Source organism: Anopheles darlingi, chromosome 2 (genome assembly GCF_943734745.1).
Source record: "Anopheles darlingi chromosome 2, idAnoDarlMG_H_01, whole genome shotgun sequence".
NCBI lineage: Eukaryota > Metazoa > Arthropoda > Insecta > Diptera > Culicidae > Anopheles > Anopheles darlingi.
The window spans coordinates 29,099,461-29,122,268 of NC_064874.1; the positions used below are offsets into that span (position 1 = coordinate 29,099,461).

General features: G+C 49.1%; 1 protein-coding gene across 4 annotated transcripts; it reads left to right on the forward strand.

Annotated features, from left to right (window-relative positions):
* The first annotated feature begins 223 nt into the window (after window positions 1-223).
* LOC125959848 (5-hydroxytryptamine receptor 2A) lies at window positions 224-22,259 on the forward strand. Of its 4 annotated transcripts, none has more exons than XM_049692821.1 (8): window positions 224-1,665; window positions 8,008-9,389; window positions 15,170-15,394; window positions 15,474-15,672; window positions 15,756-16,133; window positions 17,544-17,916; window positions 21,170-21,393; window positions 21,478-22,259. In XM_049692821.1, exons 2-8 carry the CDS (start codon window positions 8,210-8,212, stop codon window positions 21,662-21,664), a joined length of 2,766 nt encoding a protein of 921 aa, XP_049548778.1. In that variant the 5' UTR covers window positions 224-1,665; window positions 8,008-8,209; the 3' UTR covers window positions 21,665-22,259. The 4 variants fall into 4 exon arrangements, with proteins under 4 accessions (XP_049548778.1, XP_049548777.1, XP_049548779.1 ...); XM_049692820.1 differs by having other exon boundaries at window positions 224-1,510; XM_049692822.1 differs by having other exon boundaries at window positions 224-1,501.
* Window positions 22,260-22,808: the final 549 nt, after the last annotated feature.

The window sequence follows — 22,808 nt, forward strand, 5'->3', positions numbered from 1 at the left end:
GTGGTACTAGCTACCAAGTGTACCGGGCGCTAGTAACCGGTGTAGGCCGATCGCGGTGCCCAGTATCCGACAGTGCCCGGTGAGTGACCGAGTGAGTTTGAGTGTTAGGAGTTACGGCGCGCATCGTCCGCCGGTGATTGGTACCACGGCGCGAACACGCGAGTGGCCTTTCGAACGTGGATCGGTTCGGACGTTTCTTCCGCGCTCAAGACAGATCTACGTGCGTGCGTACGTGCGTACGTGCGTGTGGTGTCGTGTGGTTTCGCGCGTATTGTTCGAGCATCCGCGCGGTGATCCATTATTGGCACCGGTGGCACGTGCCATTGGCAGCGGGCGTCCGGTTGCAAGGTTGCGAACGCATCGTGCACCGTACTGCGGCCAAACTGTCTCATCAGCAGCTTCTTAACATCCAAGAAAGAAACTGAAGTGCTGTTGCTGCTGTTGCTGCTGAGCTTGCACTAGTGTGCGAGTCATCGACAAGTGCAAGCAGATGTCACGGGTGTGCATTAGCATGCAGTACATCGCATAGCAAGGCGACGGAAAGACGTCAACGGAATACATTTGCTGATCTGCTGCTACCAGTGTTGCTGCTGCTGCTACAGAGAGGAGCACTAACGATTTTCTTATAAGTGTTCAAAACGGATTACATAAAGGATACATCAACGGTGTTGTCAGCTGGTGGTAGAATTCGTTTGTGTGTGTGTGTGTATGTGTGTATGTGTGAGTAAGCGAGGCATAGTGCACCGGAACGTGCACCGGCAGTGCGCTGAGTGATCAGCATCTTGTGGCACGGTGAGGTGATTTATCATCAATTGTATGCTGCTGCTGCTGCTGCTACTGGAGGTGGTAGTGCTACTTGCTCGGTGATAAGTGAGTGCATTTCGACGTTTGTGACGGTGGCAGGTCAGCTTCGGGAAGTGGCGATCTTCTCGGTTCTAGGTTCACCACTCGACGATGTGAAGTGATGTCAGTTCGTGTCGTTCGTGTGGCTTCCAGCTTGGGTGCATTAGGCTGGGTGGTGTAGTAGTGGTTTCAGTGGATCCGTGCACCTTCGCTCTCTTGCACCACACTTCACACACCCTCGAGGTCACTGGACAACAGAAGGTTGATAGGATATCCAAGCATCCGAGCACCGAGCAGCGGAACCGTCACCCTTTTCAATCAAAATTCCGTTTCTCTCCTCGACCACGCGTCTGTCGTGTTTGGGTGATACTGTATGTGTGTGTATGTGTACGTGTGTGTGTATGTGTGAAAACGTAGTGCATATTCTATGAAAGCAAATGGTATACAGTGCACTACTAGCTGGCGCAGTCCAACTCGGGATGTGCTCCGTGCGGAGTGATTAATCCTCCTTCCTTGGGCTTCGTCGAAAGCAGCATTCCAGTGACCATTCGCTCGACCATTCGAGCTAGTCTGACCAGTAGAGTCTAACTTCGACACGACTGTTCAACACCATACACCCGTTTGCCGTATTTAGTGCTCAACTGGAACCGGTGCAGCTGTGCGTAAGGTATTGGGCGCGTGTGGCAAATGTGTCCGTAATTAATTCTGGTCCAAACGGTCTTTTGGTGTCTTGGTATTCGAGAGGTCCGCGGGGAGACGCCTTACAAAAGTGTAGCCCAGTTCCAGTCCCAGGTCAGCAACATAACAGCCAGCACGACGTGTGTAAGTGGAGAGCTCCAGTGCTTCAGTCCGCATCGGCGGCATCGAACGTACCGACCGATGACGCTTATCGTACCCTATGCACATTGCACATAAGGTGCAGCCGTTGAGCAGCAGTTGCAGCTGTAGAAACAGTTTGTTTGCCCCGCGCCTTACGCCTGAGCACGTCCCTATCTCAAGTACCGAGTAGCCTCCGATCACGCCAATCGTGTGTTGACCAACTGATTAATGCCTCATTGTGCGAAGTGCGAACGGGCCCAAATGGCCAATCGCCTTCGCTTGCGAGTGACAGTAACCATGCGGATGATAATGACCACAAACAGCAGCTGGTACTGCTGATCGAAGAACGAAGGGCCACCATCAATTGCTTCCACTTCGATTCGAGAATGGACGAAAGTCTCCCTTTTCGAATACTTTCCCACATTCTGCGAGCGAAATATTACCCTTAATACTGCTGCTCGATTGGGAATATGCAATACTTGTACTGCTGCTGCTGCTGCTGCTGCTTCCACCAAACACTTGCCTCCAATGTACGCGATGAACGGAACGGATTTGGAATTGGCATAACCGTAACCGTGCTCCGGGAACTGAGGATAAGGATACGCAGCTTCGAGTTAGACCTTCGTTCGATTTCCGCGCGGCCTCGTCTGGTCTGTGACGAGGTGTGCGTGTGTGCGTGTGTCTAAAAGTCATTCTCTCCAATCCCTCCAATCGACGAATTCTTATCCGGTGCTCCTTCGAGGGGGGATTGTTTTGGGTTGTACTGCCCCGCCCAATCCCCGTTCTGACGCCAAATACGATGAAATCCTATTTTCTACGCAATTAACTCTGATTATTGCGCCCGATAATAGCCGACAATGATTCCTTGGCACGGGCTTTCCGTTCCGTTCCGTTCCGGCGCTTTGCCGACGATCCGATGGCGGGGGAGCATTCAGCATATTCTCAGCTCCGATCCGAAGGGTCGGTCCATCCTGTCGGCCAACGGCTTTTGTTCTTTGTTCTACGCGACCGGTACGCGGCCAGCAATCTTTGCGAATCGATCACTCCCCGCTGGCGGCTCCCGTTCGCCACCCTGATTACGGTTCTATGGTTTTTGGGGTCCTTGGTCCCGGTGCGTTCGATGGACGGTTCCTAACACCGAAAGTCCGATATAAAATGTGTAAAGGCAGAAGGTGGACCGAAGACCGAAGGGAACCACATTCTTGATGAACTGTTGTTTCCGCCATATTTTTTTTTGTCTTTCGCTTTTTGCCCTTTCAGACTGACCCATCGGTCAGCTGACCGTCATCCATGGTAATACGTTTTGGCAGCCTTTTTAAATGAAAAACCCCATGACAGGGAACAGACGCGATGCGGCGATCGGATGTCGGATGTGGATTGGATTTTCCGAGTAGCACAAAAGGAACTCTGATCAACTCTGATTCCCGTATCCCGGCTCTAAGTAACAAGGAAGCAATCACGAACAGAAGATTTTCTGTGTTTTTTTTTGTGTGTGTGTGTGTGTGTGTTAGTGTGACTAGGATTAGGCGTCATAGGTAACATGACGCTCGTTGCTGGTGCGATGGATGGTTGCTTCGATGAAATTTTAATCGTAAAAGACAAGGGTACACTACTCTCGGTAGCTATCCGTACAAGGGCTGGTTGGTCCTGGTTTGTGTGAATTGTGGACACGGGCTTACGGGCAGCCTTCGAAACCCATCTCCTAAGGAGCACCTCATCAATCCGAAATCCGATTTTGAGATGCTTTCGATGTGCCTGGCGACCATTGTAAACAATCAAAAATCGATTCCAGCACAAAGCCCCCTTCGATCGGTAGACCCTTTTCCGATGGAGCGTAACGATAGATTGTACTCTCGTTGATGTTGACTTACTGTAATGTTGCATTCGGTGACGGCAGAACCAAGGGATCCGAACGATGCTCGATGGGCTTCTCGAGTGTACCACCGCCATTGCCCTTCCGGTGTAAGGGGCAGTCTATTGGAATTGGCTTATTTATCCTTCTTACATCTCCATCCTCCAGCACCATGCTCCTTCCAAGGTCCTCCAGAAGCCCAGCGCACTCCGTATGGCTACCCATTTGAATCATTTGTTAGAATTCTTTGCTTGGATTTCAAGAATGCAATTCAATTGATCCAGCGTACGGAATGCCAGTCATGCTCGTCGGCTGGACTCAAGCCACCGACGACTCAAGCACAAATCGACCACCACAGTGGAGGATGCAGCCCAGTTTGTGGATTGTGATGTCGAATCGAAAGAGGAATGTCATGAAAATGCCGATAGATCGATCGATAATCGTATGCAATCGTTTTCAGTTGTGACTAGAACATTGTTGTGTATTTTCTTCGCAAATTGGCTGTAGATCGTTGAAGAGATTACTAACAGACATTTGCAGTGACAGGTGAACCAATGATTAGTGACGCATAGATACACATCTCCTTTATATTTTGAAGGAATATCGATATTGGAGCAACTGAAAATCCTACGAAAGCGTGATCTGAGGGTTCCGATTATGTCCGCCCGTGTGCGAATCGAGAAAGCAAATTTCATTCGGTGTCCGTTATTAAAGTAGGCCTTGGCATTGTTTCGAAGGCTTTCGGTTTGTACTGAAACCCTTCCAGGACCAATAAACCTTCTAGGGGGTGTCAGTAATCCCCAGATTATAGAAATCTAAGCCAATATACTGGTGGTAATTTTCAATTTTCTACATCCACACGATGAGATTTTAGACGCAGAAATTGGTGAAACGAAAAAGAACTAATAGTTTGTCTGTTTTGAAGCTTGAATGCAGCTGCTTTATCATTATTTATCATCTAAAGTGTTGGAGAGCGTAACACATTTAGAAAATAATTCCGTTTTTTTTGCGTTTTCTTATCGCAGAGCTTTATCTCTAGACATTTCACTGGGACTGTGGTACATTTTTCGACAATATATTATAACACATTGTATTTTAAAAAATAAATCCCACAACCGATGCTGATGCACGATGCTGATAGTCAGCCTAGCATGTTGGCTGGCATGTTGTGGTATGTTGTTCCATTTCAATCTGGTATGTTGTTCCATTTCAAATGGAAATATTTGAACACGATCCGTGTTGCCACATTCAATTGGTCATCAATTATTCGGATGATTAAATTCAATTCCCCAAGCGGAACCAGATGAAGAAAGTGTTGGGATTGGGGCGTTACATTTGATTTCGGTAATTTATTTTCAATTACAGCTACTGCGGAGTGCAAATTGTTTTTCTGCCATTTTAATACCTCATTCAGCATGCAGTTGAAGTGAACTTTCCGGTGTGCGAGGTGTGTGCAGCAACCCTATTGCCCTTCTCTAAACATGTTTACAATGGGCCGCCTGCCGCATAGCGTAGCTGTTACTGTCAACGCAAACAACAAACACTATCGTTTTGTTTTTCTATCGCCTTATGATACGCAGATTAATCATGCATAGTATTGGTGTAGTGGAGTAGTATTGCAGAAACTTTATGTGCATGGGTCGTTTGTAACTGAAACCAATCCGGCCACGCTTTGTAGCGAAGCGTCAAGCTACAATTATCGCGTGAGGATGAGAAACGGGGAACAGCAGCTGGCGACTATTGCAACTACAAGTAGAATACAATACATACAGTACAATACACTAAGGAGTACGGAGCGTCCAGGAGCGTCTTCTACGGAGTACGGATAATCTGGTCCGGACGTAGGAGCTGATACCTAATCAGCATAGCATCAACACCGCGCGATCGCGAGAAGGTGTCTACTAAATACCGGAAGAGGCTGTGGCTGTGGTTTCGGAATAATTATGAGCTGATTATGGCTGACCTACTGTATTCAACGAGCGATGGCCACTTCTCCGTGACCTGCATCCACCATGAGTCTCGTTCGCGAAAAGTCCGTTAGCATCCAGCATCGGCCAGTACCAACTGAGTACTGGGTAGTGCGCACGAAACTAGAGCTGACTCGTTGCACAACGCAACCTCGGCGTCGCTGCGAACCCAACTTTGAGAAGGGCCGTCACAGTGTCCATCACCGGTAATCTGCGGTTATGTTACCACTTTGTACCCATTGACACTAGGTCACAAGAGAGGGACCAGAGAGAGAGAGAGGGAGAGAGAGAGAGAGAGAGAGAGAGAGACCCTGATGACCTGAGGAAAGTCAGGGTGAGGTGAGGAAACTATCTCACATCGAGCCAGCTGTGCTCGTGCCTGACCTGCGTAATGTGGTGGTTCGCGGTTACAAATCCGAGATTTCCATTGGCCGACCCTCCTGTCTGCCTCCACACCTCGGCACCGCACGGTACGGTTGGTGCGGCTCGTATTACCGTTCGGCCGGCGAGTCGACGAGTAAACGGGTGCAACAGCAGCCCATCATCGATCGATTTGTAACAAACCGGACCCGCATGGATACCCCACCCCCCAAAACACCCACACACACACTTACACCCATGTATGGTTTTGCGGTGGCTGCGATATCTCAAAACCATGACAGACCGCGTAGCGTTGCATATTGCAGTTTCGCGGTTTTGCCACTGACACCGCTTTGCGAGCGGTCTGGCTGGCTTACGGGTCGTCTACTGGTCGTGGCCAGATGGTGTTGGTACTCGGTATGCAAAATGCACGATACGGAAGCGGCAGCGGCACGATGTCAGCTGGTCCCATTGGGCCATTGGGTCGGTAAAAAGCTATCAAACTCACCCGGTAATGGCGCCCTAAACCGCGAGTAATTGTGAGGTCAGCTTGCGAGAGTGGAATTATGGCGTTCGCATTGTTGTTTTAATTGAATTTTGCAAAGATGGAAATAACATGTTTGGCTGCAGGCACGAAATGGTTGTGGATTAGATGTGTAATGGCATTGGCTTTTGATGGCTTTTGATGGCCACAGTGGCTTCAAAAAAAATGAGGGAAAGCGGTTAAGGGCGGGTTGGTCGGATCGTAGCGCGAAGAATTCGTTTCATCGTTTCATAATGCTGGTGATTTGGACGTTTCAAATCAGTTTGGTTGCAATGTTGCAGTTTAGACTGAACTTGACAAAACTTACCAACTAGTTAGGAAGTGATAGCAATTAGCAATATGCTATTACTTCAAGTAATCGTCAAATGTTTGCTCCAGGAATTTATATAGATAGAATTTCAAGAGATGCTATAACTAGCTGTATTGTGCTACTACTATTACGTTACTAAATACACCCAGAATAAAGTATGTTTGTGAAGTTGATAAAATTATGCTCTTAGTCAGGCAAAAGCATAGAACAGGGCGTACAGAATCATCCTTCCTAAAGCATGGATGAAAATGTGGCAGTAATTCTGGCCCTGTTGGGTTAACAACAGTCTTTAGGCGCCTCAAAGTGAGAGGATCAATAATGTCTTCTTAGTGGTTTCCGTAAGAAACAGCATTTTCTGTAACGAGGATCATGATGATGCACGATTACGAGCTGAATTACGGAAAAACCTATGAACCTATGAGTTGGCAAAGGCTATCTGCAACTAGCAAGGCAAAGATTGCAATAAATCGTTGGGCAGAAAATAGTCCCATCGGAATAACCGAAATGGAATCCTTATTTTGCAATATGCTAACATTTAATCACTACTGTTGTTATCCTTAAAAAAAAGGATAAAACCTCTTTTCGGAATATGCTGAATGCCAAGTCGAAGCAATGATTTGATCGGCCAATGTTATAATTTTACTAAAAGCATCGAAAAAGGTACTCTGTTCGGATGCATATGTTTGGGGTTCAAACTCCATATGAAGTTCAAACTTCAAACCTTGAACCTTGGATATAATCCACGCAAATCACCGTACTTGGCACCCGTTTCGTGCGAAAGCGTGGCCGGCATTCAATCATGCCGATGGATAGCAAACAGAGTGTTACCAGCGATCACTTTCCCTGAAATCTTTCCAAATGACATGCAAATGAATGCGAACGTGATGCACCAGCAACAAGCAAAGCACACTTACGGGATGATCAACGCTTTGCAAAAGGGACTATTTCCCTCCAGGGGACCACCAGAGGCAACGGTGGTCTCGTACATTCCGGGTTCGAAATCAAATCATGCCCACCAAACGCTCCCGTTAACTTCAACATACAACACTCACTATGCAATGGTTCAATCACTGCGCCCTTCGCAGATTGCCATTTGTGTGGGATTGCGCATTTTGGGGCGGACGATTGATGCAACTCTCGGATGTCGCCTTTTCGCCGTTCCGTTCTCGATAACTATCCGGTAGAGTGCTGAATTTGCTGACGCTGGAAACTGTTGCATAATGCGCGGCATACATTAGCGCCCTCCCCGGGCTCGTTCTCAAATGCAAAATAAATTCAATTTAAATATTTATCATTTTCCCTTCTTCTGCAGCAACCGTTACAGATACCGGACTTCTTGGTCTAGCCTGGGTATTAGCGAGTGGGGGTAGGGGCCAGGGGCGCATCCAGCATGGATAATGGTAGTGGTCGGCCGAAGAGCCGAAGTCAAGTGCAGCTTACGACGATTCTAGTGAGCCCGCGTTCTCGGCAGCAGCAGCAGCAGTGAGCGGGTCTAGCGGGGAGTGGGATTAGAGATGGGCAGTAGCTGGAGTCCCGATTGGCGATGGTGTGATCACTGGCAAACCTTCCGCTACCTGCTATCGTGTGCCAGCTACGACAGTAACGCGAGCACACTACTCTGGGGTCCGGACGTACTGTGTCGTCTCGCCAGTCACGCCCCGTTGCCAACGGTAGGAGCAGCAGCAGCAGCAGCACCCCCGTCACCACCACCGATCAACCATCAGCCATCCGACGACCTGACAGTTCGATCGCCGAACAACGAAACGGTTCTCGGACCTGGCAGCATCGTCGGTGACGTTCCGGAGCAAACCGCTGGCCTGTACCGGTTGGTAACGCAGTGTTATCAAAGCTTCAAGTGTGGCCTCCACTCACTGATCGCCGGTGGTTCGGTTCGGCACGAGGAACTCCACTGGAACGATGCCCTGTACGAGTGTGTCCCGGATGATTCGGTCGTCGGTCGGTCGGTCGCGGCCGGCGGTGATGGTTGGGATCCGTTCCCGAACGTGAACCCAACCTGTGAGCTGTCCATTCCTGCGTACAACGTAACGCTCGTCGCCCACCAAGTGCTGCAGCCAGTGTCCGAGTTGATCGTGCAGCTGCCACGGCTTGCCCTCCGCCTGCTCGGAGATCCAACACCGACGGATGGACGGATGGACTGCTGGAACGCATCGTCGCTCGATGCCGGAATGCTGGATGTTCCCGTTCGTGCCGCGCGGTTGATCTGTGGCGGCAATGGGACACACTCGCCGGCCGCGTTCTTCGAGAATGAGGCATTCGAGAGCGTTCGGAATGTGTCCCTGCTCGAACCGATACAGTGCTGGATGAGTGTCGAAGTGCTGCAGACCGTGCTGGCTGACCAGTGGCCGGGTTCGATCGATCGTTCGCTCGCTTCGCTGTCGTCGGTCGGTGGTGGTGGTGGTGGTGGTGTTGGTGGCTGGAATCAGACGCGCTTGCTGGATGAGCTGCAGCTGGTCAATCCCGGTGACACCGCCGACGGACGGTACGAGTGGAGCTTCCTGTTCGTTATCCTGTTCATCTTTGCCGGCGGGCTCGGCAACATTCTCGTCTGCCTGGCGGTCGCCCTCGATCGGAAGCTACAGAACGTCACCAACTACTTCCTGCTGTCGCTCGCCATCGCCGATCTACTGGTCAGCCTGTTCGTGATGCCGCTCGGGGCGATACCGGGATTTCTGGGTAAGTTTTGCCGCCGCAGCAGCACCACCAGCAGCAGTAGATGCCGTTGGAATGCCACATCTCTTTTCAGTTTATTATTTATTCGGAATTATGAGGAATGTTGCGTTGTTGAATTTATTCGTTCCAATATTGTGGCCGGAATGTGGTCTATGTGGTTTTGGGTTGAAAAAATCAGCCCAAATCCCTCTAAAAGAAGTTTAGAAGTTCACCTTTTAAACCTTTTTAATATCTCTATTTAATCATTTGTAGCAATTGGTTTTGATCGTTTTTCTTAGTGGTATTTGGTAGCAACATTCGAACAATAGGAGGTAAAGCAACATTGTGTCTTTGAAAAAACTGAAAACCTTTTGAGTTCAGTGTCCGCGAGCAGCTTTTAGAACACTTTTAGAATTGATGGATTGGAGTGAGAAATCCTTCCATTGATTCGTTATTTTAGCAAGTCACAGTAGCTTAAATCAAGAAAACCATTCCTTGCGACGTTTCTGAGAAAATGATTTGTTGTAAATTGATGGAATGAGGCTTTCAGAAGCGAATCAGTTGAGAGTGACTTCAAATACTAACGGTACTAGCTGTTGAAATCCGATTTTAAGGCCTTCAACCATTACGACTAACGTCGATTTTTTTATTTTTGAAAACATTGCAAATTATATCAAACAGAAAGCAAAAACTGATAAACAAAAAGTAAAAGAACGTCAAATAGTAAAAGATGAATATGAGCAAAAGTATGATTCGTAAAAAGAAAAGTAGAGAAAAAATGGTTTTGGACCTTTTTTATCACGCTTACAGTATACAGATTACAAACATTGCCACAGTTCTCTGATTATGGTGTTGATCAATTGAAGCTTTTCCAACATTGCAACATCAACAACCTTGCATCCTTGAGATTTGTCCATTTCAAGGCAATATTGCACGATACGCTATTAACGCGGGCGATAACGCTGGAGCAACACACAAAACCGATAATTTATGCTCGGTATGCGCGATGAGCCGAAACGTTTGTCTGAATGCCACCCTTCCAATCTGCCCGTCGGTTGCGCCAATCTCGCTCGAAATCGAAATGGTTAACCGTTTCAGCGGCCAGGACGACCGGCGGCCATTTATTCAAATCCACGGATCCATCGCATCCGGAAATGGGTCGTGACCGGTTTTTGCGGCAAGGTTGCGATAATATTTCCCACAGCACACCAACACACACAAATCTGCACTCAGACAGAAATACCGGCGTCCGGTTTCCGTGTGCCGGACCGAGGTGGAGGACAACATATCATCATTAGTGGCTCCACTTTGATGTGGGCTTCCCGGGTATCCGGGTACGCCAGCCCAAATCCGCCTGACCGGTAAATCATTTCTTCGGCTTCGGGCTCAGTTCGATGGCCGCGCGCGCCAGAGTTTCGGTGTTTTGTGAACCGATTTTCCGGCACCATTGCTGGGTCCATTGCCGGGTGCAGCATATCAATCAATCCGGTTAGCTCTTCCCTCCCCCCCTCTCTTGGTTTTGCGATTGTTACGTCGAATCTCGCCACTCTACTCCCCGGACAGCCCGCCGCAGGCAGGATTGTGTGTTTGAAATGAAATAGTATCTCGTTTGTTATTCGAGCTTTACGTTTCAAACTAAATCATGGCACCGAGAGGAGAGACCCAGCATCGCCGCTCTGCCGTGGGTTCGCTCGAGCGCACAATCATCGTCAGCGAATGCACGGTTCGATGCTCGTTGCAAATGGAGAATTCCGCTCGGAGAGGAGGTAAAAGATAGAAGCCGGTTCTGGTTCCGTTTCCCCGAATACAAATCCCGGTTGGAAATGTGCGATAAAAATTAATGACATTACCACCGCGCAAGCTTCCGTTCCGGGCACCATCCGGGCACGGCAAACAAGCGACGAACCCGATCCGAAAGCGGCAAAAATCCGGAATAGAATTGTCAGTCTGCGTCAGTGTCTGAGGTATGGAAAGGAATGCGAAGGAACGGGAAACCGGCTAGGCCAGGCCAGGCCAAGGCAGGCCGGGCCAGGCATGGGTCTCTGTTACCCATCCGTCACGTGGAGGGGGGGGGCACGCCGTGGATGCGCCGTGGATCCAGGATGGCCAAGATTTATGGCCACATCTGCCATCTGCGCTCTCAGGACCGGTTGCCCATTATTTATATCCCGATTGTATTAGATTCTCACAACACACACACACACACACACACACACAGAGACGGGCGCGCGGTGCACGAGAATACGGCCACGTAATCGGTGGTTGCGGTTGCACTTCACCAACCCAATCCGGTCCGGTTCACGGTCGCATCGGGAACCTGATAACGCAGCAGCAGCAGCAGCTGGTTGCAGTTTCTGGTTGCCGAAGAAATGGCAAGCGCCTACTGTGTCAACGCCGTCGCCGTTTGCGAGTGAATTGATGAGAAAAAAAAAACGATGAGCAACGACGACCACACCGTGTGCCGTGCCAGTGTGTGTACGTGCCAGTCGCGTAACAAATCTCACCACCACCACCACCAATGGCAGCCGCTGAGCCAGAACCGTCGAACCTCAGCGGTTCCGATTCCGAACGATGAATTCGTGAATCCTTTCCTCGTGGAGTGCAATTTACTATTCAAAACATTCCACCCCGGCCACGGGCCACGGTCCCGTGGGTACCATCCGCCTCCTCCTCGCTGCGCTGCGAGGGATGTGGTGAGAAAGGAAAAAACAATTTGACAAACGTTTCACTTTGCTTTGCCAGCCGCTACGGCTGGCGTGTGCGAACCAGAGGATGGACGCCTTTTGCCAGCATAAATCATGTGTGCCAAAGGGAACTGTGTGTGCTGAGAGGGGGGAGACCATCGTTCTTCTTCCACACTTCGTGTGTGTACGAACTGTACGGTCTTGGCTTTTCTTTTACCGTTCCCTTTTGCTATTTGCTTTACGCTGAGCGACCGAGCACCAAGCACCAAGGAGCGAGAGGGAGCAATGCTCTGCACGTGGCGTGCAGCGCCAGGACTACCGGAAAGTTATGCCGAGCGAACAGATTATTAGATCCATTAATCAAACCCTCCAACGGACGGTCGACGACGTAGGTGTTGACAAGGTTTGCCGTACGTTCTATTTATTACGCTGTGCCAAGATGTCAGGTACTGGTTGCCGGGCTCGGCCCTGGCTTGGCCGAAGTACCGCCATTGGCCCAAAGAAGGAACCGACGGTAAGCTCGAATAAGATTAGCTCTTCGTGGGATGGTGTGTCACCGAAACGCAATTTGCGTTTCGCTCAGTGCGCCAGCCAGCACCAGCACCTCATAAACAATCAACAAGAAATTGATTAAAACCAACAGAATCCGGATAAACCGTTCACCATGCGCGGTTGCAGTGAAAGCGAAGCGTTTTGCCACCTTTTCCCAGCGGTTCGAACCGGGAACGAAACGCCATCGCATATCGGGATGACTTGCGGTGCTCAAGCAGCCAAGCAGCGTGTGGGGTACGCGCAGACCTCAACAGTTTGGATTGAATTTATTTCACCAAAGATGTCTCTTCAACTGTTCTTCTCAATAAAAGAGGACAGAAAAACGGAGAATTTTCATGGAAAATAAAAGCACCAGCGTTTCACGTACGCGTTGTCGCAATTAACGCACTGTAGGTTAATGTTAAACACCAGTTTATCCAGTTCGATTTGTTCCCTCAGTTTGGCTCAACCGGAGCACACCAGAACAGGATTTCGTCGTAATGGTTAAAATGATTGAAGCGTGTCTTTGTAATCAATGTAACGGGATAATTAATCCCTTGGAAGGCCCACGCACGGAATTCGTTTGTTCGCGATTCGGTCCAAATTTTTTCGCTCTAAAGCATCGTGAAAGTGCCGTTGGACTTTCAATCGTATTGCATTTTTCCCCCGTACTCGGAGCGATGAGTGTTGAACGTACGTTAAAGTTAACCCTTATCCACAGTTCCGGATCTGGGCAGCCCCGTATGCTGTGACATGCATTTGTATGGGATTTGGCGCTGCATATGTGCTCATTTGGACCTTTTTTAACCTTTTTATTTCGATTGTTATTTTTTAACCTTTTTAACCATTTTTACTGTTGAGCTACCTGCGTGGAGGAAGAAAAATCGTTCAGTTTTATTCTTTTATTATCAACATGTATGTTGTTTGAACAAAAGGATTGAAACCCAGACTAGATTGTTTTGAAGAAGTATAATATGAACTTTCCTATCGGTTCGAAGAAAAGCAAGAAAAGTAACAATAATCAACATTTGAATGTTGTGCGCACACTAGATTGATACATTTCGAGCAGAAAAATCGATTCTTGCATATCGCAGTCGTTTGTATGGATCAAAATAGTTACACACAGTACACCACAAAATTGAAATCCAATCGATGGCCATTTACATACGAGTCTGGCCAAACCCGGGACTGCGGGGATTAAGGTTTTAGAATCTGCACTGTGGACCTGGGGTAATAGTTGTTCCCGTGCTCCTTAATTATGGACCGGAACTGGAGTGTTGGAGACATGCGGTTGGCGACAGTTTCTCACAACATACGATCCATCCAGCTGCCAGCTGCCGGGAATCGTGGCTACGGTACACGACGAAGCCAGAGCAGTTGACAAACAACAAGCAACGTTATTACGATCTCCGGCCCACTTTTTTACTTCCAGCGGCGCAGTTACGCAATCCCTGCCATGGCACGCCCGGGCAATGGGCTCTACTTGGTGGCGTTGGTTGCTTGGTGCCGTACCGTGACGAGACAAATATTGAATTCCTTCCTTATCAAGTCCAGTTTCCTATCCCATTTCCCGTTTCTCTTTACACTCCGTGCGCTCGTGCGCGCGTGTGTGTGTGTGCATCACGGGGAAAGTGTCGTCGTTGTCGTGACGCGCGTGAAAATCTGCGAAGCAAAAACTTATGACAAATCAACAACCGACTCCCGACTCCCGACCCGACGTGCCCGCCGGCTCTTGTTTGTTTGTGTGCCAAGGGAAAAATAAAATGAATAGAGAGAGAGAGAGAGAGAGAGAGAGAGAGAGAGACGGCTAGAAAGAGAGAGAAAAATGCGAAAGATGTTTTCCGTTTATTTATTCACTTCTGCTCGGCGATGGCGACATTGCAGTAACCGCACGACGTTGAAGGAGCGAAAAGAATGTTGAAGGGATTATGGGCAGAATGTAAGGGAGTTTGCTCGAGTCCAACGCGACACGTCTCTTCTTCTTCTTCTTCTTCTACTTCACTTTCTAAACCGACCGCACACTCCACTTCCCGGCACTCTGGGATATTAATTTGATGGATACTTCCAACGGATTTGCAATCCCCGGACCCGGACCCGGGCCATTGCCAACCACTTTTTCACAGGTAAAGGGCCCCCTCCCTCTCCAAAATAAAAGGTGGGTTTTGTCGGAGCTCAGCTTTGTTGGATCTCTGGAAATGTCACTCTCTTCACGGGCAATCAGAGACACTCGAGACCAACAGCTGCTCTAGTGCGCTGTCCTGCAAACTATCACCACTAAGCAGCATTGCGTAAAGTAAATTGCATTCCAGCCGACCACGTCTCGCCTACTGCGTTCGAAGCAACAAGTTGGCAAACATACGTCGTCGTCACGGGCGGCGATGATGATGCCGCATTTAAAACCGTTTTCAGAACACAAATTAGCTAATTGAATAGGTATTTGTCACTTTCGAACATAACCGTAATCGATTCAGGGCACCTCGAGCCACCGGAGAGTGTCCCGGACATGCGAGTGAAATGACCACTCCACCGACCGTACCATAATCCTCTACAGCAAAGAGACGCTTTCATTCCCTTGTCCCTTTTTCGCAGGCTATTGGCCGTTCGGTGTGACCTGGTGCAACATCTACGTGACGTGTGATGTGTTGGCCTGCTCGGCCAGCATCCTGCACATGTGCTTCATCAGCCTGGGCCGTTACCTGGGCATACGGAACCCGCTCGGTAGCCGGCATCACTCGACCAAGCGGCTGACCGGCATCAAGATCGTGCTGGTGTGGCTGTTGGCGATGCTCGTGTCTAGTTCCATCACCGTACTAGGTAACTCCATGACCAAACACACACACCCGTACTGGAGGCCGACAACTGAAGACTGACTTTTCCGACTTTTACGTCGCAGGGTTGATCAATCAGAACAACATCATGCCCGGTCCGAACGAGTGTGTCATCAACAATCGGGCCTTCTTCGTGTTCGGATCGCTGGTCGCGTTCTACATCCCTATGGTGATGATGGTCGTGACGTACGCCCTGACCGTGCAGCTGCTCCGGAAGAAGGCCCGCTTCCTCGAGCAGCACCCGGAGGGCGAACTATTTAGAAGGTAAGCAGGAAAGGAATCGATCGTTCGGCGATCGTTTTCACGATCTCTCTTTCCTTTCTCTCTCTTTCTTTCTGTCTGTCCAGACTGGGAGGACGGTTGGCGTCCTCGAAGCACTCGAACAACTCGCAGAGCGATGGTTCCACCACCTCGAACCGGGGGTTGGAGTTGAAGAAAGGGACGGGAACGGGCACCATCAGCAACCACAACAACAACACCAGCAGTAGCAGCAGCATTGGCATTGGCATCGGCATTGGTAACAACAACCATCAGCACCATCTTCATCATCATCACCAGCAGCAACAGCAGCAGCAGCTGCAGCACAAGCAACAGGTGGCGTACGTGCGCCCCGATCGTTCACCGCCACCGTCACTCTCGTCCCTGGATGCGTCCACACCGAGTGTCATGCCGTGGCGGTGGCATGGTTCCACAACGGCCGGGACCGGAACCGGCCGCATTAGCAGGTAGGTTGTACGAGCACGTACGAGCGTACGGAATGGTGTATTAAGTATCCTGATTCCCGGTTCCGGACACCGTCGTTAAGGACGTGTCCTTCCGGTTCCGGGCGTTCGGTTCGTCTCGGTTCTCGGTGGCCGAAAGGTTTTGTAGCTGGGGTGCAAAGAAGTCTCACTCTCACTACTACATTTCTTACAAGAGTGTTTCTACATTAGCAGAAAACTTTCCTTGCCATACAAAATAAAATCGGTTAAATTTGTGTTTCACCTATTTTTTATGTGGACTTTTCGGTGCAATATGACAGTTTCGATATCGCAAGCAAAATTTTCGGTGATCACTTGGATATTGGATTGAAACATTCAACTATTTTACCTACTCCCCGGACAAGTAATCCGATTGTGACTTGAATCCATGACTTGAAGGATTGCACCTGGGAACATGAGAATCATGGTCACTTTGTTTCTACAGACGCACAAAATATTCGTTGCAATATACATAAAAAGCATATTGATGAGTGTGCCTTTGTGGAGACACTTCGTCATAGCGCAATGAAAGTAACTAAGTCTAGCTCGTGCTTCTACAATTAATCACAAAAAGTATAACTTCAATCACCTCAAAACATACATATACTCCGCAAAATAACTCCCTCGATGCTGTTACACAAACAGCGCAATAACATACCACTATAATGCACTGAAACACACAAATGTAGACAAAAAGTTTTGCTTGACTAAACATTTTGTAACAGCGTCTCTGCACACGTTAAAAGTTCGCAATTTTCACAGCGCATGGAAAGGTCCAAACACAAAAAAAAAGCTTGGACCGAAACCTTTTGAACATTTCCATATCGAATGCGAAATTTTCAGCGTGCGTAGAACCACCGTGTGACAGTGGCAAAGGACAGCAGGTATCCAGGAGCAGCAGCAGCAGCATCCTGTCCGGACCGGAAGCGTGTGTTTTGCTTTCCTTCTCTTCCGGGTGCTCTATCGTCATCGTCACCAAATCCACCTTAACCTTTCCGTACCCAACGTTATTCCTTCGGGCAAAGCTTTCCGAAAGGGAAACCGATTCCGGTGACCTCGGCGGCCAGGGTTTTCCAGGGCGAAAGCCATCCCACCGTCCAGCCATTGAAACCATACATTCAAACAGCGGACGAACGGATGCAAAGTGAAATGGAGTGAAAACGGAAAGTGAAAAGTGTAAAAAGTTAAAAAGAAAAGTAAAATTCCGTGCGTCTCACCTCACCAAGCGGTCGGGTCCTAATTTATGACAAACGCACCAGCACCGGGTCCCGGTGTCCGCTAATTACGTTTCCGCATTTACCGTCTTCCCAACTCGCTGCTTGCCAACCGTTAACCTGTCCTTTTTCCCTTCTTCTTCTTCTTTCATTTTCCGGTGCTGAATTCGGTGGACGCTAGGATGAGCTCAATCAAGGGTAGCATTTCGCATCCGCACCTCGGCCACACGACGAACGGTGGTGGTGGTGGTGGTGTCACGGCCCGGCATCCTCATCCACTCGCACTGGTCGGGACGGTCGCCGGTACCGGGGCTAGTAAGCACCTGGCAAGCCGCTCCCGGACAACAACGGACCGGACAATGGTGTGCGACCAGGGCACCCAGACACCGGACAGCATCGAGCGGGAAACGAGACGCCAAAAGTTCTGCTCCTTCCGGATACACCTCAACAGCGTACCGACGCCGGCGATAAATTTCAATCTCAAGTTTCTCGGCAGCAAAAAGCGCACCAACCTATCGGCGAACGCGGTCGCGACCGAACAGAAGGCCACCAAGGTAAGCGGTGTTTTGCATACCTGGAACACAGTCCGGCTCCGGTTCGATCTGTGGAGTAATTCCACATACTATACACGAGTGCTGTTCGGAGTAGAAGAAATCACAAATTTTTGGGGACCAATTTCCATCCCAGGCGCCTCTCGAAGGTGATTTCGGGAGGTCACTCGGGAGGTCACCTTTTCCTCAGTTTCCGTGCGATGGCGATGGTCACTCGGATCTGTTCCGTTAAAGCGTTCCCTCGAGAACAGAACAGCAGCGGGTTGGGTTGGAATGAAAGTGTGAAGCGGATCGAGATGAAATCCCTCTTATCCCAGAACCAGGACCAGAAGGGCAGCTAGTGCTAGTGGGCCAACCACAACTCAGTGGCAGCACGGCGGAGCGAACTCTTATTTCTTATCTGCCGGATAAAGAGGCGCCACGGTCCGGGCGGTGCGCCTTCCATTATGATTCATTCTAGAAAATAAAGCAAAACCACGCAGCAGCAGCAGCAGCAGCAGCAGGCGCTGGTGGCGAGCTGTGCCATTTTCACACGCCACCTTCCACACAATCCGGCCACAAAGCAGCACGTTCCGTCGTCGGTGGTTCCATCTTTCCCGGCAGCAGCAGCAGTAGCGAGAATGGACTGGGAATAAAAAACCCGGTGCCAGACTTTCTAAATGGTCCCATTCCATTTGTCATTCATCTGCGCTCGGAGTCCGGCTGGCTGGACCGATGGAAGAGGACCAACTGAGATAACGGCTAGCCGGCTACCTCCTTTTGGGTCAACTCAGTCTCCGCGCCAGCACCGCGGTAGCCAGCACCTGACCATCAACTCTTCATAATTAATGGACGCTATTTATGCGGCGCACCATTTTCTGCTTCTGCTGCTGCCGCTCCCGGTGCGCTCGTAGACCAATGGGAAATCCCCCTCGGTGGTCAGTGGTAATGGAATGTTCGGAAGGAGGCAACCCAGGCAACCCGGTCCCAGGTGACCGGGTGGGTTTACTTTTTTTCTGCGGCGAACCTCGAAGTAAAGGCGAAAGCATCAATGAAATGGCGCCGGGCAACCGAAGTAACGAATGCTCCCTTTGCGGGAAATGGGTGCACAGTGAAGGTGTTGTCCGTATTCCGGATCCATATTGCAGCCACCTGGTCTTTGTGTTGGACAATGGACACCGGCTGGTGGATGGAAGTTTTTGAAGCTTTTGCCTCTGATGGAATGCTCCCGCCCTCGAGAGCGAGATTCATCCGGTTTCTCCGCTTCCACTTCCGCTTACCGGACCGGATACCCGGGGACCGGTGGTCCCGGCTGTTGGAAAATCCGTCCGGAAGCCACGGCTCCACGGCCCACGATTCGAAGAGCATCTCCATCCCATTAGTGCGGTGGTGCGGTGCCCAGGGATACACCCTGGGATGGATGGATGGGATTCGTTACAATCTTCGCCATCGACCACGCCGCCAAGACGCCGCGATACAGACGCTGGAACGGAAACCCAGAAGCATTTGCAGCCCCTCCTGTGAGCCTCTGGTGACGGCATCGACAGATGCATGCCGGCATATGCCTGTCCTGCCAACGGAGAGGACACGATGGAACCATCACCGACGGTCCGCCTTGCGATTGCTGCTTCGTTCGTTGCTGGGTACAATAACTTTTGGCGTGCCAAACTGTCAAGTGGGCCTTGGAACCAAGTTGAACCAGCAGCAACCAAGGAACAGCCGTCTCCATGGTAACGAAGCTAACGGAACATTGAAAAGTGGTTTTCCGGTTACTCGCTTGTCTGTGGGGAGGGTTTGTTCAGCTGATCGGGGGAGTGTGCTTTGTGCTCGGGAAAATTGAATCTGCATCACGCTTGGCGTGCTTTTAAGGGAGCACCGAGAGTGCTCCTACAGGAGCGCCCCGTTCCTGGAAGGGAATGTAATGGCAGATGGGTTCGCGAACAATCGCATCGCACGCCATTACGATAATGGATCATTGCTGATTGTGATTGCTGCATGCCGTTGGATGTCGCATGCGAAATGGGAATGCAGAACCAGCCGGCGGGCTCTGTTCTGGATGCTGCAGTCTCTGTATAGCGGTTGATGGTTGTTACCATGCGACATTAAATATGTCGTGTGTCGTGGTAATGGTTCATGTTTTCGTTATCAGTTTATGAGTAACCAGAAGCAGCCATCATCGTTGCACTTTGAACTTTGCATCCATTCCACCGAATCGCGATTACCCCAGGGCACTGTGCTGTACAGTGTTAGGTATGAAAATAGTGCAAGAACCATCAATCGTATTTTTCTGCGAATCTATCATTTGCAATATCAGCATGCAAAAGCATTTTTCTCTGTGTTTCGTAACAGAGAAAAAAAGGTTATACGCAATAGAAACCAATAGATGCGTTAAACTTGACTTGGCTTCTAATTTGTCGGTAACAGCGCCAGCGAATGCCCCTCCATCACCGAAATGGGAATTATTAATATGGATATCGATATCATGTTACAACATCGAATGAAAGGGTGAACGATGTTTGAACTATAATACCGCAAAGCCATACGTTGCTTGTCGAACATATCGAAACTGATTCCTCAAATTTATGTTATTTTCTACGAACATTTAGCTTTGGTTGCCATATGGAAACGAAATGAAAATTTAGCAGCTCTTTTAAGAAAAAGTGCATTTCTTATGCCTCTCCAAATCAAAGCCTCGGGCGCTTAAACTGTTCATCATTTTCTGAAGAATAGCACTTCCGGCCATGTGCCTAGAGTAGAGCTGCCTTAGACTGTTTTCAGCCAGCGTGAGATGCAGTGATGGCGCGTTCTTGATAACATTGCTGAACCATCATATGCCTGTCGGCGACAGAACCAGTCAGAATTGGTTTCAGTTTCTGCATTCACACGCTGTTAGTATTTCACTAGACCTAGAGAGGAGAACAGCCAATATCATGCCATTATTTTTCAATCAAACTTTCTCCTCTGCTGGCTCTGGCTTCGCTTTCGGATTATAGTTTGTGTCTTCCTTTCCCATGGTTGGTTTACGGGGAAGTATAGCAAAGGAAATACTATTAAACTAAGTATCACCAAAGTGACCAAAGTAATTGTCAGCACTAGAACTGATGCGTTATGAGGCGCAACGAAAGGGAACTGCATATGTATGGGTCCAAGGGCCACTTGTGAATTGTGTTGTCGATGAAGGAACACGCTGATGCTCGATGTAACAGTGACACTAACTGCTCGGTACTTTCCTTTTGCCTTCTCCGTACGCTCGCACGCTCGAACCACAACAACCAAGGTCCTGGGGCTGGTGTTCTTCACGTTCGTCTTCTGCTGGGCCCCGTTCTTCATTCTGAACATCATCTTCGCGGCGTGGCCCGACGCCAAAGTACCTGAGCGCATCGTCAGCATCTGTCTGTGGTTGGGTTACGTGTCGTCGACGATAAATCCCATCATCTACACGATCTTCAACAGGACGTTCCGGGCCGCCTTCATCCGATTGCTGCGCTGCAGATGCGAACGGTACGTGTTCCGTTCCGTTCCGTTCCGTTCCGTTTGGTTGGTTACTCACCCTCTTCCCTTTTCCCGTTTTTTTTTCGCGTGCAGGTCCGGACGCCCGCCAAGATATCGCTCGGTGACGGACAGCCGGGGTGCCATCAGTCTCTGCACACCGTCGGCCTTGCCGCTCGCGATATCGCTGCAGGGTTCGTCGCTACTAACACCCTCCACGACGCAGGCGACACCCCTCAGTGATTTCCGGGGTAGCTACGAGATAACGGATGACGATTGCTGAGCAGAGACGCCACCGGGCCACTGCGACAACCCCCGGGGAGAGGACAGCAGATGAAAAACTCCCCTTTCCCCTAGAGCGTACGTGATGCATCCCAACCGGAACACCGGACACTACTAGCGGTGGACAGTAGTTTTAGTGTAGCTTTTAATTGAAAACACAAACTCGTACAAAAAAGAAGAAAAGCATTCATGACTCAAGAGCTGCAACTTTCCCGACAAACGAGACAAGCGTCAGCACGACGAACGCGTTGGACACGGATAGAATTCATTCTATTGTAGACCGTAGATTGTACTATTAGTAACCATCTTCATCAACTACCCCTCCCGTTCCCTAGTCCTTTCACCTCATTTTTTCCTCCTGATGCATCTTCTCGTTCGCGTTTCACGTTTTTCCCTTTCACTCATCCCTCTCTCCCTACCCTACCCGATGAGCACCGGTTTAAAAGCAACGAAATGGAAATGACAGTATTTTGTAAGACAAATTTCTGCGGCAGTAGTTTGTTAAACCAGTGCACAAACATAAATGTGATTTTATATTAAAGTTATATATATAAATATAGATATATATACACGCATTCATAGCGATGTAAAACTATTGAACCGTGGAAAAAGAAAACCGTGGATCGCACGCATCCGAACTATGGTCTCTCTGCATCTTGCAATGATGATGATGATGATTGTACAACAGTGTGTAGCGATTAGGGAAGGGCTTTCTGTTTCTTATTCAAAGTTACAGCCCTTTCGTAATATTCTAAACGATTATATAGTATGCTGCAGGGCAGTGGTGTGGTTATACGAGTTATACACAAACCACAATGCATTCTTCCTCACCACCTGCTCGCCATTTTTATCGATAAGATGTGTAAAGATAGCATCGCATTCAATGCTAATGTGAAACAAATAGAAAGGATTCAAAACTCCACCCGGAGGTACGTATATCGTTCCTAAAAGCATCACTTTTAGCAAAACAGCGTCGAAACATACAACCTTGAAACAATTTTTTCGACAATTAAAGTAACTAATTTGGGGAAAGATATTTCAACAAAATAAATACAGCCTTGGCATTAGTTTTCATGTTGTTCCAGGGTGTGCGAATCATGAGCAAGTTCAGGTAAACCATCCAGCTTCTGTTTTCTATTTAATTT

Excerpts from the sequence above, each read along its gene's own strand:
- LOC125959848 (XM_049692821.1), top strand. The coding sequence starts at position 8,210 with ATGGGCAGTAGCTGGAGTCCCGATTGGCGATGGTGTGATCACTGGCAA. Across the intron at positions 9,390-15,169 it reads GGCGATACCGGGATTTCTGG|GCTATTGGCCGTTCGGTGTG; the intron begins GTAAGTTTTGCC and ends CCTTTTTCGCAG. Across the intron at positions 21,394-21,477 it reads CTGCGCTGCAGATGCGAACG|GTCCGGACGCCCGCCAAGAT; the intron begins GTACGTGTTCCG and ends TTTCGCGTGCAG.